A 16,584-nucleotide genomic window follows, 5' to 3' on the forward strand; every position below is an offset into this window, starting at 1 on the left:
CTGATGAGAAGAGTTGACTCATTTGAAAAGACCCTGATGCTGGGAAAGATTGAGGGCAGGAGGAGAAGGGGACAACAGAGGATTAGATGGTTGGATGGCAGCACCAACTCAATGGACAAGGGTTTGGGTGGACTCTGGGAGTTGGTGATGGACAGGGAGGCCTGGTTCATGGGGTCTCAAAGAGTCGGACGTGACTGAGTGACTGAACTAAACTGAACCATTTTGTAGTGTAGCAGAAAGACACTTTCAGTCTCTAAGGATCTGCCTATTCTGGATATTTCATATAAATAGAATTATATAATATGTGGCCTTTTGTGTCGGCTTCTTTCACTGAGCAAAATGTTTTCAAGGATTAGCCATGTTGTGGCATGTATGAGTATGATGTTGAGCATCTTTTTTGGTGTTTATTAGTCATTTGTGTATCTTCTGTGGAGAAACATCCATTCAAATTGTTAACCCATTTAAAAACTTGATGTTCTTTTAACTGTTGACTTGTAAGAGTTCTTTATATACTCTGGGTACAAGTCCCTAATCAGATATATGTTTTGCAAATATTTTCTGTCATTTGTGATTTGTTTTTTTCCCACTTTCTTCATGGTGTCCTTTGAAGAATTAAAGTTTTAGATTTTGAAATAGCCAAATCTATGTTTTCTTTTGTTGTTTGTGGTTTTGGTTTTTGTATCTAAGAATTCTTTGCCAAATCCAAGGTCATGAAGATTCACATTTATGTTTTCTTTACTTAGAGTGTTCTAGTTTCAGCTCTTACATTTAGGGCTTTGATCCTTTCTAACTTTAGTACATAGTGTAGGTAAGGGTCCTACTTCATTGTTTTGCATGGGGACATCCAGTTATCCCAGTATTGCTGGTTGAAAACTTTCCTTTTTCATTGAACTGTCCCGGCATCCTTGTTAAAAATCAACAGACCATCAATGTAAAGGTTTATTTCTGGACTCAATTCTATTCCATCGATTTGCATATCTATCTTAATGCTAGTATTACACTGTCTTAATTACAGTTGCTTTGTAGTAAGTTTTGAGATTGGGAAGAGTAAGTCCTCCAACTTTGTACTTCTTTGCTAAGACTGTTTTGGCTATTCTGTGTCCCTTGCATTTCCAAATGAATTTTAGTGGTTTTTTATATTTAGATCTTCACTCCATGTAGAGTTTGAGTGTATGGTTAGCCAGTTGCTTTAACGTGATTTAAAAAAATAATCTTTAAAAAATATATATTTTTAAAGATTTTTGTTTTAAATGAACATTTCTAAAGTCTTTATTGAATTTGTTACAATACTGTTTCTGTTCTACATTGGCCATGAGGCATGTGGGATCACAGCTCCCCAGTCAGGGATAGAACCTGCATCCCCTGCATTGGAAGGCAAAGTCTTAACCACTGGACCACCAGGGAAGTCTCTCCCAAAAAATTAATCTATCTTTGAAAAATCATTTTATTAGTGTTAAACGTTTCCACTCTATACCACAAGCAGGTCAACTCTCTTTCGAACAACACAGATTTAATTATTTAGGTTTATAACAACTCAATATCTAGTAAGCAAATCCTTCTCATTACATTTCTTTTTTACGTAATTTCTTGGCTACTTTAAATTTGTTTTGTTTTCAGATTTAAGATGAAATTCAAAATCATATGCTGTATCCTCCCTTCTAAATCAGGATATTTATTACTGAAAACACATTCAGTTCAGTTGAGTTGCTCAGTTGTGTCCAACTCTTTGCGACCCCAGGCCTCACCAACTCCTGGAGTTTACTCAAACTCATGTCCATTGAGTCAGTGATGCCATCCAACCATCTCATCCTCTGTTGTCCCCTTCTCCTCCTGCTTTCAATCTTTCCCAGCATCAGGGTCTTTTCAGATGAGTCAGTTCTTCACATCAGGTGGCCAAAGCACTGGAGTGGCATCGGTCCTTCCAATGAATATTCAGGACTTATTTCCTTTAGGATGGACTGGTTGGATATTCTTGCAGTCCAAGGGCCTCTCAAGTCTTCTCCAATACCACAGTTCAAAAGCATCGATGCTTCGGTGCTCAGCTTTCTTTATAGTCCAGCTCTCATATCCATCCATACACGACTACTGGAAAAACCACAGCTTTGACTAGACGGACCATCATTGGCAGAGTAATGTCTCTGCTTTTTAATATGCTGTCTAGGTTGGTCATAACTTTTCTTCCAAGGAGCAAGCGTCTTTTAATTTCATGGCTACAGTCACCATCTGCATTGATTTTGGAGCCCAAAAAAATAAAGTCTGTTGCTGTTTCCACTGTTTCCCCATCTATTTGCCATGAAGTGGAAATACATTATAAACTAACTTATGAAGAACTTATATCTTTATAAATATTAGGTTTGCTCGTTTAGGGCCAAAACATTTCTTTCCAGTCATTCAGGTCTTTTTATCATTTCCTTTGGCCTTAAGAGTTTTATCATATAGGTCCGCTGCATTTATTTTGTTAAATACTAATTGTACTCATCTCACACGCTAGTAAAGTCATGCTCAAAATTCTCCAAGCCAGGCTTCAGCAGTATGTAAACCGTGAACTCCCAGATGTTCAAGCAGGTTTTAGAAAAGGCAGAGGCACCAGAGATCAAATTGCCAACATCCGCTGGATCATGGAGAAAGCAAGAGAGTTCCAGAAAAACATCTATTTCTGCTTCATTGACTATGCCAAAGTCACAATAAACTGTGGAACATTCTGAAAGAGATGGGAATCCCAGACCAACTGACCTGCCTCTTGAGAAACCTGTATGCAGGTCAGGAAGCAACAGTCAGAACTGGACATGGAACAACAGACTGGTTCCAAATAGGAAAAGGTGTACGTCAAGGTTGTATATTGTCACCCTGCTTATTTAACTTATATGCAGAGTACATCATGAGGAACACTGGGCTGGAAGAAGCACAAGCTGGAATCAAGATTCCTGGGAGAAATATCAATAACCTCAGATATGCAGATGACACTACCCTTATGGCAGAAAGTGAAGAGGAACTCAAAAGCCTCTTGATGAAAGTGAAAGAGGAGAGTGAAAAGGTTGGCTTGAAGCTCAACATTCAGAAAACAAAGATCATGGCATCTGGTCCCATCACTTCATGGGAAATAGATGGAAAAACAGTGGAAACAGTGTCAGACTTTATTTTTTTGGGCTCCAAAATCACTGCAGATACTGATTGCAGCCATGAAATTAAAAGACGCTTGCTCCTTGGAAGGAAAGTTATGACCAACCTTGATAGTATATTAAAAAGCAGAGACATTACTTTGCCAACCAAAGTCCATCTAGTCAAGGCAATGGTTTTTCCCGTGGTCATGTATGGATGTGCGAGTTGGACTGTGAAGAAAGCTGATCACCGAAGAATCGATGCTTTTGAACTGTGGTGTTGGAGAAGACTCTTGAGAGTCCCTTAGACTGCAAGGAGATCCAACCAGTCCATTCTAAAGGAGATCAATCCTGGATGTTCATTGGAGGGACTGATGCTAAAGCTGAAACTGCAATACTTTGGCCACCTCATGCGACGAGTTGACTCACTGGAAAAGACTCTGATGCTGGGAAAGGTTGGGGGCGGGAGGAGAAGGGGACGACGGAGAGTGAGATGGCTGGATGGCATCACCGACTCTGTGGACATGAGTTTGAGTGAACTAAGGGAATTGGTGATGGACAGGGAGGCCTGGCGTGCTGTGATTCATGGGGTCGCGGAGAGTCGGACACGACCGAGCAACTGAACTGAACTGAACTGAACTGAACTGAACGTTCCAAAGTAACCCTTACTGGGGAAAGTTTCTGCCCTACATGTCTTTTGTTCACTCCATGGAATTTTATGTTTTGGTGATGCTATGAATGGATTCTCTTTTTCACTTCATCTTCCTGGTACACAGGAAAGCTATGGGATGCTAAATATTTACCCCACAACCAGTCACCACACCTATACATTTAACCTAGTCTTAATAGCCCAAGAAATTTGGCTGGCAAGAAAAAAAGAACTAGGTTTTCCAAATAGTCATATCATTTAAAAATAGCTGTAAGATTTTCCTCTTCTTCCCCAATATTTAATATCTATTTATTGTCTTGTATTATGGCATTGGCTAGAAATTGCAGAAAAGTGCTTCTGACTTTAGTAAGAATCTCTGAGTTTAATCTTCTGCTACAGAACAAGAAGGCTCCTGGTTTCAGCCAAGAAGCCTCTCATTGGGTTGGCCAAAAAGTTCATTTAGGGTTTTTCTGTATGATAGTAGAAAAGCCTGAAAGAACATTTTGGCCAACCCAATAATAATAAGGAAATATTTTTCTGTTTCCAGTTTACTGAAAGATATAAAGACTGGACTTTTGAGTTATATCAATGCCTTTTCAGCATGCATTAACTGACCAGTTGGTTCGCCTATGACCTTGTGCTGTGATGAACTGTATGAATGCATGTCCCAAGAATGAGCCATCCTTTCATTACCAAAGTAAGCTCTATTTGGTAAAAAGTACAGGTTAATTAACTCTGATGTGCACACATCTTGTTTTCTCATTACAACACATAAGCACCTCAAGGGCAGGGACTCAGTGTTATGCTTCTGTGCATCTCCTGCAAGTGCTGTACTAGGCACAGTGCTATTTTCAGCCTTTTACTGAATGAACGGCCAGTGACTATGTATTAAGGGTATCCTTCATGTCGAGTACTATGTGAGGATTAGGGGTCTCAGGATGAACAAGGCAGACTCATTCTGATTTCATGGAGCTTACAGTCTGGTTTCACACACATAGTAAGCGGGGAATGAATGACTAAATGAATGAGTAAAATGAGACCATTGCCCTCAGGGCCCTATCAAATACCACATTCTAATTTAGGGCTCCTGAAAAAAGCTACTCTGAGATCAGGCTATACACAGAACAAAGAAAGGTAGTATCATTGTCCTTGGTCTCCCAATCCTTATCTAGTTATAATAAAAACCTGAAAAGGCATCACCAGCCACAAGCACCAGCCAGGGTCAAGGCAAAGTACATTCAGTGGAGACCGAGAGAACAGAGCTGGCCTTTGGCACTGGCAGTAAAGCCTGGCCAAGTTAGCAGCGTGTGGGTCAAGGGAACACATTTTCAAGAGCCCGAGAGGAAATATGAAAGGAGAAGAGTCTCCTGGGTTTCTTCTCAGGCTGCCAAAGGGCAAATGTGCTCTGCTCTGCCAGAGAAAGAGCCAGAGAACTCGGGCAGGTGGTCTGATGGAGGGGTCAGACTCTCTGCCACTGGAGGGGTAAGGGTGGAGAGGCGGCAAAGCAACTTTAAGTCAGCCGCCTCTTCTGCCTCTGTCCCCTGACCTCTGGATTGCACCCTGTGACTCAGGCCCCACAGGGACATCCTCAGAAGCAGCAGCAAGAGGGACAGCATGGCAGCACCTCTTGAGAGCACTGCTGCCCTGGCATAGCTGTGGCTCTGGGGCAAGGGGCTCACTGGGATTCCAGACTTTGGTTCTCCTCCTCCTTGTCCTCATAGCTCTCCCCTTGGAATCGGGCGGGGACGGGGGCGGTGGTTGCTGGACAGCAGTGGTCCAGAGAGGAGACGGGGCTCGCTCCCTGGAGAACCTCTAAACTCTGGGAGCTATCAGAAAGGCTGTGAGCTCCCGACCCAGGGAGTGGGCTTCCTTACTGGGTTCTCCTTGCCATTCCATAAATACGAGCACTAGATGGCAGGGGAAGAAATATTTTGGTCTCGGGGACAAAATGGAGAAAACATTTCTCTCGGCCCTGCCCTTCTCCAACCCCCAACCAGCCCCACCTCAAAAAAGAAAAAAGTTCTGTGTGTACAGAGGGAAAGGGGAAGAGGGGGGAAAGGGTTCTATTTTCTTTCACAATAAAGAAAAGTCAACAGGATGTTCTCCAAAGCTACAAATATACTTTTTCAAACAGTAAATATCTCTATTAGCAGCAGGATGCCAGTTGGCTAATTCTGTCTGTCTCAGTAAAACCTTTCCCAAAAAACTCCTGCTCTTGTGTAATGTCTATTTACAAAACCGGCTCTTGTGTCTTTTCAATTTGCTGGGTTTCTCAATCTTTTGTTTCCCCACCCCCTCCATGGCAGAGGCAGAGACTGAGAGGCAGCCCCAGATGGCAGCTGGGTGGGGATCCCCCTGGTCACCCCAGCACCTCTCTCAAGCCCTGCCTTCTTCCATCACCAAGAAGAGCTAAAAGAAGCTAAAACCTACGTCCTCCTCCCTGGCCTTCGCTGGGCCTCCTGGATTTGTTTCCGTGGAGCCCAAATGGGCCTAGGCCCCGGCCGGGGGTGGAGAGAACCCTGGAATGATTCAGTCTACCCCCACCCCGCCATCTCCCAGATATCTGCAGCCAAGCAAAGATCAGAGTTCGGGGTGGTGGGGAGAGGGAGGGCTGAGCAGAGAGTAGGAGGCAGTTGATAGTGGCTGAAATCCTGGCTCTCCAGGGAGTGGTCTGGGCCTGAGTCACCGTCTCGGCAAGAGCAGGAAGGTGGGCGAAAGGCAGCAGCTTCTGCAGGCTGGAAGGACGAGCCCCTCCTCCCCCAGCCTTCTGTCACTCTATTCTCGGGTCGCTGCTGGCTCTGGTCTGAGGCCCCCACCAAGGCTACCACCACCTTGACCATGAGAGAGAGAGGAAACAGCAGGCCGGGGCCAGGGCAGGGCTTACAGGGAGTCAGCTGGCTCCGGAGGAGCAGCTGCTCGAGGGATGCCATCTTCTCTGAAGGGCCAGCTGGCCACGATGCCTGGGGCCAAGGAAAGTTCAGCCGGAGCAAGGATGCGAGAGACCCCATCAGAAAGACAAATGGCCTGAGCTATGAACGACCGGTTTCCAGTGCCTACGACCACAGCCTCTCCAGCCCCACCTCAGTCCTTCCCCTAAATTAGCCGGATCCCAAACCAGAGCGCAGAGGACACCACCCTCACTTGCCACCGGACCGAGGAGGTGTGCGTGTGTGTTTAAAAATAAAAGGCATGACTGTGACTTGGCCGATTCAGGCCTTGGACCAGCACGATCACCCAGCTCAGCTGTGATCCCTCCTTCCCCGCGCTCCTGGGGCTGACCTCTGAAAGGAAAGGCAGAATGAATCAGAGTGTGGCGTGAGTTCATCCAGCAAAGGGGCCATTTACCGAGCATCTCCTATGCCAGTTTCTGTGCTCGCTGCTTCTGCTCGTCAGTGCATTCAAAGTGCTGCCCTCCCGTGTTTCACTCAAGAGATGGCGCAGAGTGAGGGGATGGACTCTGGATCCAGGCTGCCTGGGTTCATGATCTGGCTTTGCAACTGGCAGCTGTGAGACTTGACCAGTGACTTAATATTCCTGTGTCTCCATTTCCCTGTCTATAAAATAGGATCATAATATAGCTATCGTATAGGGTGGCTGTGAAAGCTAACTGAGTTTACTCTTTACAATAGTTCCTGACCTATAATAAGCAGCCTGTATCATAAAGATGACAGTGGTGGTATCCTGATGATGCTAATCAAATTGAGGCCTAGATGGAGGACTTGCACAGAGTTACACAGAGGTTAAGTACAGTCAGGAGACCCGAAATGGTTGTTTTCCGTTTGGGGAGCATGCAGCAGTCCCATAACATAATCGCCACTACCAGGATCAAGTTGATAAATATATAAGCAAATATGCTTACAATTGAGTGCTGACGTTCTCCTGAGCAGTAAAAGGATTTGTGACAGAAGCCTGGAGGCTTTTGGAACATCCAAAGATCAAGAAAAGAGAGTAAGGAAGGCGATTCAGGGAGGTGGCTTGGACTTTTTTTTTGGCCTCTCTTTAAGAAACTCCTAATATTTGATAGACATTAAAAAAAATGGTTTTCCCATTTTATAAAAGGGGACCATAAGGCACTTTGGAGGTGTTATGTTTGTCCTGCTTACTGGTCAAGCCAGAGAGAAGTCTTCTTTGGCCTGACCTCCACTCTGATGGGTTCACGGAGGCTGAGATGCAGAGACTCTGAGAAGCACCAGACGAGCTGAGGTACTAGCTCTGATCTCATTCTCACTTCTGTCCTTCACCAACCAGGAATCTTAAAAGCGCTTTTACTCTGTCATTTCCTCTTCTCTGTTGAAGGTCTGGTCCCGAGAAGTGAGAGGAAGGCTGGAATAGACATCCACCTGGAGGCCCCCCTCCCTCGGTCATCCCCAGCTTTTGGTCACAGGAAGCAGATTCTTTTGCTATGAGGTCAGCTCAAGCCATTACGTCAGGCAAGGCATGACACTAGTTACAGAAATACTGGAAACAGAAAAGTTTTGGCACATGTATAATAAATACTCATGTATCCACCACGGAGCAATGTGAAACTCTAACACCGAGCCACACTTGCTTTACCGAGCCACACTTGCTTTAGGTCTTATCCTTCCATCTATACAACAGCACAGATACTGCTAAAGCTCCTGGGGTTTTCCAACCTGATCCCACTTCCTTCTCCCCACCCCAATATCCTCGATATAACCACTACCCTGAATTCAGGGTGTATTATTCCCATATTTTCACTATCTAAATTTGAATCCATAAGCACAACACAGTACTGTTTTATAGGTCTAAATTTTATACAAATATGTGCTGGGCTTCCCAGGTGGCACTAGTGGTAAAGAACCCACCTGCCAATGAAGGAGACGTAAGAGACGTGGGTTCGATCCCTGGGTCGGGAAGATCCCCTGGAGAAGGGCATGGCAAGCCACTCCAGTATTCTTGCCTGAAGAATCCCATGGACAGAGGAGCTTGGTGTAAAAAAGCTCCCCTATGGGGTAGAGTTGTATAATCACAAAAAATGAGAAAAAGCAGTTCCCCACAGGGTTGCAGAGTCTGACATGACTAAAGTGACTTAGAACACACAAACTTTATACAAATAGTACAATATTAAATGTACCATTTGGAAACTTTATGTCTAGCATGATGTTTCTGAGACACACATGACTTTATTCATTTTGACTACAGCTTATTTTACTATGTGACGATAACATGTTTTATTTTCCCATTCTTCAGAGTCTGGGCATCTATTAATGCAAGCAGTGAAACAGTGGACATTTCTGCTGCGGGTCTCCTGGCGCACGGGTGTGAGAGGTTAACTGGGTGAGGGGCAGCCCGTCCCTGACTGTGTGAGGAGCTGCGAAACCTCCCGGTGGTCGTATCACCCCCCCCGCGCCCACCCCACGCGGTGCAGTTCCTGCTGCTTCCTCAGACACCCAGCCTTGCTAGACGAAACTTACCGTACCTTTTGCCAGTCCAATAGCTGTGAAATGGCATCTCACTTCTCACTGTTGGTTTAATCTGATCTCCTTGAACTTTATTTTTTTTAGATTTTTTTTTTTATGTGGACCATTTTTTTTTTTTAATGTGGACCATTTTTTAAAGTCTTTCTTGAATCTGTTACAATATTGCTTCTGTTTTATGTTTTGGTATTTTCTGGCCCCGAGGCTTGTGGGATCTTAGCTCCCGGACCAGGGATTGAACCTGCACCCCCTGCATTGGAACCTGAAGTCATAACCACTGGACCACCAGGGGAGTCCTTCTGTGATAATTAATACATGGAAAATCTTGGCTGAGGCTTTTGTCCACCTGGTTCTCTTTTCTATAAAGTGGTTGACAGTTTCCAAATCTATGGAATAAATTCTTATACAGAACCAAACGGTGTTCTTTACAGCCGCCCCTTCTGTATTTCTTATTATAACCCATGACAAAGAACCAAATAAACAAACAGCACTATCTTGGCCAGGCTGAAGTCACAGGTAGAAGCCTCTAGTCTGAATATTTGTAATAAACTCTGGGTCCTGTGTAGAAGACCCATCACTCACTGATCATTTACACTACTGCATGTCATTCCACTGTAAACATCAAAATCAGTCATGAAAGCAATGAAGTGGGTCTTTCTTTAAAAACCAAAATAGAACATAATCGAAAATATCTGAGTGCATCGCACACATCCAATGTGAAACTAATTTCAAGTGTGTGTGTGTTGACATCAAAGGCATTTCTGACTGCAAACTGTGGTCAAAAAATTTCAGAAGCCACTGTCCAAGTTGCCCCACTCCATCTCCATTCTTTCGCTTATGAATTATCCTGCAGACCACTGCCAAATTAACCTGACAAAAATCATTGCTTTTGCCCTGCCACTTCTCTGCTCAAAACCCTGCAATTTTCAAAAGCCTAGGCTTGATTTCAATTCCTCAGCATGGCACTGAAAATGCTTACAGTAGGGCCCCAACCAGAGTGCCAGCTCTCATCCACAAAGCTTCTACCCGAATCACTATTTATTAAACACAAGCTGGCCTCCCGACTGCCCGCCCCCAACACTCTAGAAGCATTCTATCTCCATGCACTTTTCACACACCATTTTTCCAACCTGTACACCCCCTCTGTCGTTCCCCACTGCAATAGGACACGCTCACTAAGTCAACGTTCAGTTACAATCACATCCTCTGCTTGACGTCTTTCGTGATGATGCTACATGGACGTTTAGTGATCCGCTGTCACTCCGGTGAACCCCTGGCACTTTTCATACACCAGATGAAGGCAAGGATTGATTCTTAAAGCCTTTGGAATGTCCCCCAATGTTTAGTGCTTGATATACGTTAAATCAACAAAGATTCATTGAGCGCTATCTATGTGCAACAAACTACACTGGGCTCTATTTAGTAGATCAGCCACCAGAAGAATGGTTTTGGGACAACAACTCTAATAGCTTAACTGCCAATCTGAAAGCTACCTCAATACATTTACTTAGAGTAGAATAATCGAGTTGGCCAAAAGGTTTGCTCGGGTTTTTCCACAAGATGTTATGGGAAAACCTGAACAAACTTCCTGGCCAACCCAATATAAGAAAATGCCTTTGACTAAGAAGCTGTGGGACTCAAGATACTTGACTTGTTCAAACTGCTCCCAAATCAGGAAAAAGTCCCTTCCCCTCTTGTTACAAATGACTGAAAGTAGAGTTTTACATCTGTGTGCAAAACAATGTTGAATACAGAATCCCATGGGCTCCTCAATGGGCAATGCTATGCTCTTTATGGGCTTCCCAGGCAGCACTAGTGGTGAAGAATCCGCCTGCCAATGCAGGAGACACAGGAGATGAAGGATCGATCCCTGGGTCTGGAAGATCCTCTGCAGGAGGAAATAGCATCCTGTTCTAGTATTCTTGCCTGGAGAATCCCATAGACAGAGGAGCCTGGCAGGCTACAGTCCATGGGGCCGCAAAGAGTCAGACAAAACTGAGCATATGGCTCTTTATAGAGGAGGAAAAAGCTTGGGGTGAGGCTGGCCTGTCCAAAGTCATAGAAGTGAGTGGTAAGGCTACCCCAGAGAGGGAGGCCCCATAGTAGGAAGGAACCAAGATGGCCCAGAACACCTGAAGGTTTGCAGGACATGGGACTTCCTCTATCACTTAATGTGTGAAGACAGGTCACTTCCTGTAATTCACTACCAACCTGCTCATGTTAACCAGCTGACAAAGTCAGACACCTTCCTCTGAGATCCAGTCAACTTGGGGATGGTCTTCCCCTTTCCTAATGTTCCTGTTCAAGCATGAGAATTCTCAGGCTTCAGTTCCAGTTCTGCGAGGTGAATGAATTCAGATAAGTTGCTGAAGGGAGATAATCAGACCTGAACTGCAAACCTCAAAGGGCAGACGCAGGGATGCTATCAGATAATGGATGGGAACATAATTTGCAAAGTTAAAAGCACTGTACGAATGTAAGATAAGAACGGTAGTGCCAGAGGGAAAAGAGCCTCCCCTGAGAAAATGTTTGCCGTTGAATGGATGTCTCCCTCGGACCCAGCAGTTTACTGTCCTTCCATTCCATCCAGTTCACTTGACAATTACTGACTAGGTATCCACGATGTGCCACACACCAGGTGCACACACAGGTGGAGAAGCCATAGATCCTGCTCTTGGGGACGTTACCGTGTGAGAGGCACGTGTTCAGGATATGTGGAGAGTGTGGGAGAACTATAGGAGAGGCACTGTGGAGCTGGGGAATAAAGGAGTTTGGCTGCGGGGTGGGTAGGGAAGGCAAAGGAGAGAAAAGACAGAGTAGACTCGGAAGCCACTTCTTCATGTTAACGACAGCATACTTAGACCCTCTTCAGTTTGTAAAGCAGCTTTGGCATATTTTTATCTTACATTTTTCCTGAGCGAAGGCAAGTCAGTATATGGGAACACAGTCCTCATTCATACATTTAGTCAACATTTATGGATTGCCGGGAACAGTGCTAAGGCTACTACGGTGGCCAAGAGACAACTTTCAACAACTCATCGACAAGTGGGCTGACTGAAAAGCCAGCAATTCAAGTACAGATGCTAATGAGGGCCAGAGAAGGGGCACCCCACTCAGCTTGGCAGGGTGTGCAGGGGCCATTTAGGGAGGACTCTCTGAGGAGGTGAAACCTGTCCTTTTTTTTTACTTTTGGCTATGCTGGCTATTTGTTGTTGCATCGGGGCTACTCTCCAGTTGGGGTGCACAGGCTTCTCATTTTGGTGATTTCTCTTGTTGCAGAGCATGGGCTCTAGGGTGCACAGGCTCAGTGGCTGTGGCATATGGGCTTAGTTGCCTTGAGGCATGTGGGGTCTTCCCAGATCATGGATCAAACCCATGTCCCCTGCAATGGCAGGCAGAGTCTTAGCCACTGGACCACCAGGGAAGCCCTGCCCTGACTCAGAGGATGAGCAGATGCTGGCCTGGAGGGTGGTGAGTCAGGGGGAGGAAAGCATTTTGGGCAGAAGGAACAGTGGGTAGAGAGGAGCAGGGGCACAAGAGACCAGGAAAACCATGGACACAGGAGTGAAGGGGGATAGCCAGATCCAGAAGGGCCTTATAACACATGGCACAGAGTTAGGCCTTTATCCTAAAGATGATGGGGAGGGTACAGAGTGAGAACAGGGGGTAAAAAAAAGATGTTCCCTGAGGAATACCAATGTTTAAGGGGGCAGAGAAAGGTAGAAAAGCCCAGAAGAATCACAAACACAAAAAACCAGATCTGCAGCGTTTCCGTTCTTTTCACAACAGACCTGGGTGACAAAGTGTCAGTTGAGAGTATCCAGTGGAGAAAACAAGACCAAGAAAGATTAAGTGCCTGACGAGGCCATACTGTGACTGAGGGAACCAGAGCCTGAACTCAGCACACCAACTCCTACCAAGTTTATTTGTGTTGATTTTAATTTCCTTTCTTCTGAGTCAAACTCCTGAGCCTCGAGGTACAGGTTGATTTCCTTCATCAGTGCTCCTTTTTCCTTGTTGCTGAAGCCTAACATCATTGTCAAGGTGTGCGGTTCCAAGGAAGACAAGTGAGTAAGATTAAGGCCACTATCCTTAATGCTAATTAATTCTTCCTCCACATCATAATAAAGAAACACACATACCCAGGGAGTGAGGGAGGGACAGGGAAGAGGAGGGGAAAGAGAGAAGCACTTGGTTTAGGGCCGAGAGGTAGATCTGTGATCGGTTATGTGAACTACGTGAACATCAAATGCCTTCCTCAGAGCAGGGCCCAGCACTTGGCCACCTTGCTGAAAGGCAGATCGGTGGATGGTGCAGGAAGGCAGCAACGGTCCACTAAACAAACAGGCAGTGGGCAGGCCGCATGCACTGAGGAAGCAGAGAACAAAGGGCTCTCACTCTTCATGCAAAGTCCACAGTGTGCAAAGGGCACCAATATTGGACATTTCTCACTGTGACATTTTGAAAGCCCGGTCTAGCCCAGAACAATGGCTGCCCTCTGGGGACTAAGGGCTGCGTGCCCCTAGGCCTTATTCAAAGATAGCTGGCATATCCTATGTGCTTGGTGAACTTGACCTTGGGCATCAGCCTCCCATGACGGCTCTACGTCACTCTGGTCTCTTGCCCCACTGAGAATTCCAGTCGCAGATGAATGGATGGATTCATTCTGGGAGCAGGAAAACCACTCCAGGAGTGAATCAGAAGGATCCAGCTCCGGTCCTCTTGCCAGCCATTGAGCCAGGAACTGAGTGTGATTGTGTGCCCAGGCGCCGGTGCTGTTCCCCTCTCAGGGAGAGAGGGTCAGGGTCCACGCAAGAGATGACGTAGAAGCCCTCTAAGGAGGAAGAGAAAGGAACCTCAGCTTTGAGGGACAAAGCCACCCTTTTGGTTGTGACCCTCAGTCCAAGGAGGAGCCAAGACGTGTGTGTACTGGTAAATTAATTCTACTGGATAAAATCTCAGCTTTGGCTGGACAGTTACTTGTCAATTTCAATTCTCTCCAGATTGAAAGGCTTAAGGAAATAGGTTACTAGTTTTTTCAGGAAAAAAAGGTTTCTGTGAGACAGGTGGAAACAATGCATCTCAGATCACCCAGAGAATCCTTTAGCTTCAGTGGTCTCTGCTCTGTTCCTCCCCTGATTTGTGAAAAAGAGATCGATTCACTCTTAAGAATTGTAAATGCCAGTCTAAGCAATGTAAAGCACCTGTACTGTCTGCTTCTCACTTTGAGGAAATTAGGTAAGAGAACTCCAAAGATTCAAGATGCAGCAGGTAAGAAGACATCTATCTCACAAAGTAAGGGGACCCTGGTTGACCCTTTAAGGAAGCAATTCCTCTAGGAAGTGGAACTGAAGAGTGCCACTTTGCCCCATCACTGATTAGGTTATAACAAGATGGGAAAGTCAGCTTTTTAAGGCTCCAGCCCGCTATCTGCCTCCTGGGGCAAAGGTGAAGGGAAAAGAAGAAGCTCCTGCTGGGGCTTGTTAGGGGATTGCTCAGGGCTGCCCTCCATGTGCTGGCGCTGATTGTCTCATATTTGTCAATCTTCATCTAAGAAGCAAGGCGGGTGGGTAGAAATGGCTTACTTTTATACTACAGAGCTGTCCTTGACAATGAATGACATCAGCTGCTTGTGGCCAGAACTTAGTTTCCACAGATGGCCAAATGCAAGCCTGGAAGAGCCTTCCTGAAGAATATTCTACCATCTCTGCTCATTCATAACTAGCTATCGTCGTGCACTTTTGGTAAAGAAACAGACTAGACTCTGAGAAGAGAGTGGCAAAGATGATTCCTATGCTAACGTAACTTGGATTCCAAAAGGACTGATTCATCCTGTACATCTCTGGTGGGGGGGGGGAGGTGGTGGGGGAGGGAGGGAGCAGTGCATTCAGACCAGCACACCTATTGTGTTGGTTGGATGCCCTGAGGTTTGGAGTTGTGAATACGTAGGCCCTCGGGCCTGAAGGTAAGGTCCTTCAAGCAAAATGAGTTTTACAAAAGAAATCAACCGTTGAACAATATCAAGTGTTTATCACCAGTCAAGTATCAGTCAGTTTCATAGCAACGCACCAGCCAGCTCTTTAGCTGTGACTCTACTCTGAGACTCCCTCGCTTCTCTTCTCTTGGCCTGATCCTTCCCATAACATTGACACTTACGTATGCTAACAGGGAAAGCAATGAGGGGGTAATGGTCCTGGAAACGATGAAAACTAGTCTGATCCTGTACAGACAGGGTGCGTGTGTAATTCTGGCATCTTCCAAAAAAGAAGTACGGTTTGTCTCTTGAAGACTAACTGGGGCAAAGGTTACTCTTCTGAAAGCAAGAGGTTTTGATCCGTGAATTGGGCTCAGATTGTCAGAGTGAGGGCCACCTGGCAGCGGTGGAGTGACGCTCACTAAGGGAGAAAGAAGTAGATATTTCTCCACGGATATCTAGAAAAGGAGGTAACAGGAGTCCCTCCTCCCTTCACGTTGTCGAGAGAAGACGGACGGGACCGGCTCCTTGGAACAGTCAGGAAACAATCGCCAAGATCCCACGCTAAAGGGATCCCACGCCTCACCTCCCGGTGAGGCCTGCAGAGAGATGAAGCCTGCCGGCAAGCACCGGAGCAAGGCCCCTTGAACGACCCTAGATCCCAGGCCAGTCGGGCCCTGCTCCGGGGTGAAGGGTCCGCGAGCTGCAGGGACCAAGGGACACAACTCGGACGGACACAGGGCAAAGCGCATTGCGGGCCGCGGGCTCCAGCGGTTCCCGCCGCCTGGCCTCACTCACCAACTCATGATCCCGAACCTTGCCCTGCCACCGGGGTCCTCAGCTGCAACTCAGTCCTGGGAGATCGCTTCCGGATTCAACCAGTCTCCAGGAAGTGACGTTAGCCCCGCCCCCTCTGCCCGGAAGAGGCGTTCGGGAGGGCGGGTGGGGGCGAGCAGCGCGTTAACCCTTTCGCTGCCGCTTGCTTCCGCGGTGTTGCCCTGGCCCGCCACCCTCAAGCGTTGGCTTAGGGGCTCCAGAGGACTCAGGCTGTGGCGGGGGCTTGAGGACCCCTGGGTGCGTTTTGTTTCTTAAACACTGACTTGGTAAAATTCTCTTCCACAGACTACACGTGTTGCTTAACCTCCGATTGCCTTAGTTTTTCAGTCTATAAAGAGATTTCTCGTTCAGGGACGGTTCAGTTCAGTTCAGTTCAGTCACTAATTGTCTGGGGATCGGGGTGGGGGAGGGTGAGAGGAGGACAATGAAGGAGCGGGTGTGATGGATGGAAACTTAAATTCACTGTATGGTCCTTTGTGTCTTTTAAATTTTCTACTGGGTACATAGTTACCTGTTAAAAACAAAGAGATAAATGGATCTTTCTGCTCCTCCAAGATGGCACAGGACTGTGAATAGAAATAGAATAGG

At 46.1% G+C, this 16,584-nt stretch overlaps 1 protein-coding gene across 5 annotated transcripts in view; it reads right to left on the reverse strand.

Annotated features, from left to right (window-relative positions):
• BIN3 (bridging integrator 3) overlaps positions 1-16,063 on the reverse strand; it is a 53,357-nt gene extending 37,294 nt beyond the window's left edge. For 2 of the 5 annotated variants that reach the window (XM_055427213.2, XM_055427212.2), the window contains exon 1: positions 15,958-16,041. Coding sequence is in view for 1 of the 5 variants with exons in the window: in XM_055427208.2 (XP_055283183.2) it covers positions 15,958-15,965 (8 nt within the window). In the remaining 4 variants the exon portion in view is untranslated. Of the gene's footprint in view, positions 1-15,957 lie in introns of all 5 variants that reach the window. The other 3 variants (XM_055427208.2, XM_055427211.2, XM_055427214.2) reach the window with 3 other exon arrangements.
• Positions 16,064-16,584: the final 521 nt, after the last annotated feature.

Source organism: Moschus berezovskii, chromosome 7 (assembly GCF_049115385.1).
Source record: "Moschus berezovskii isolate FMDL1 chromosome 7, NW_MosBer_1.0, whole genome shotgun sequence".
NCBI lineage: Eukaryota > Metazoa > Chordata > Mammalia > Artiodactyla > Moschidae > Moschus > Moschus berezovskii.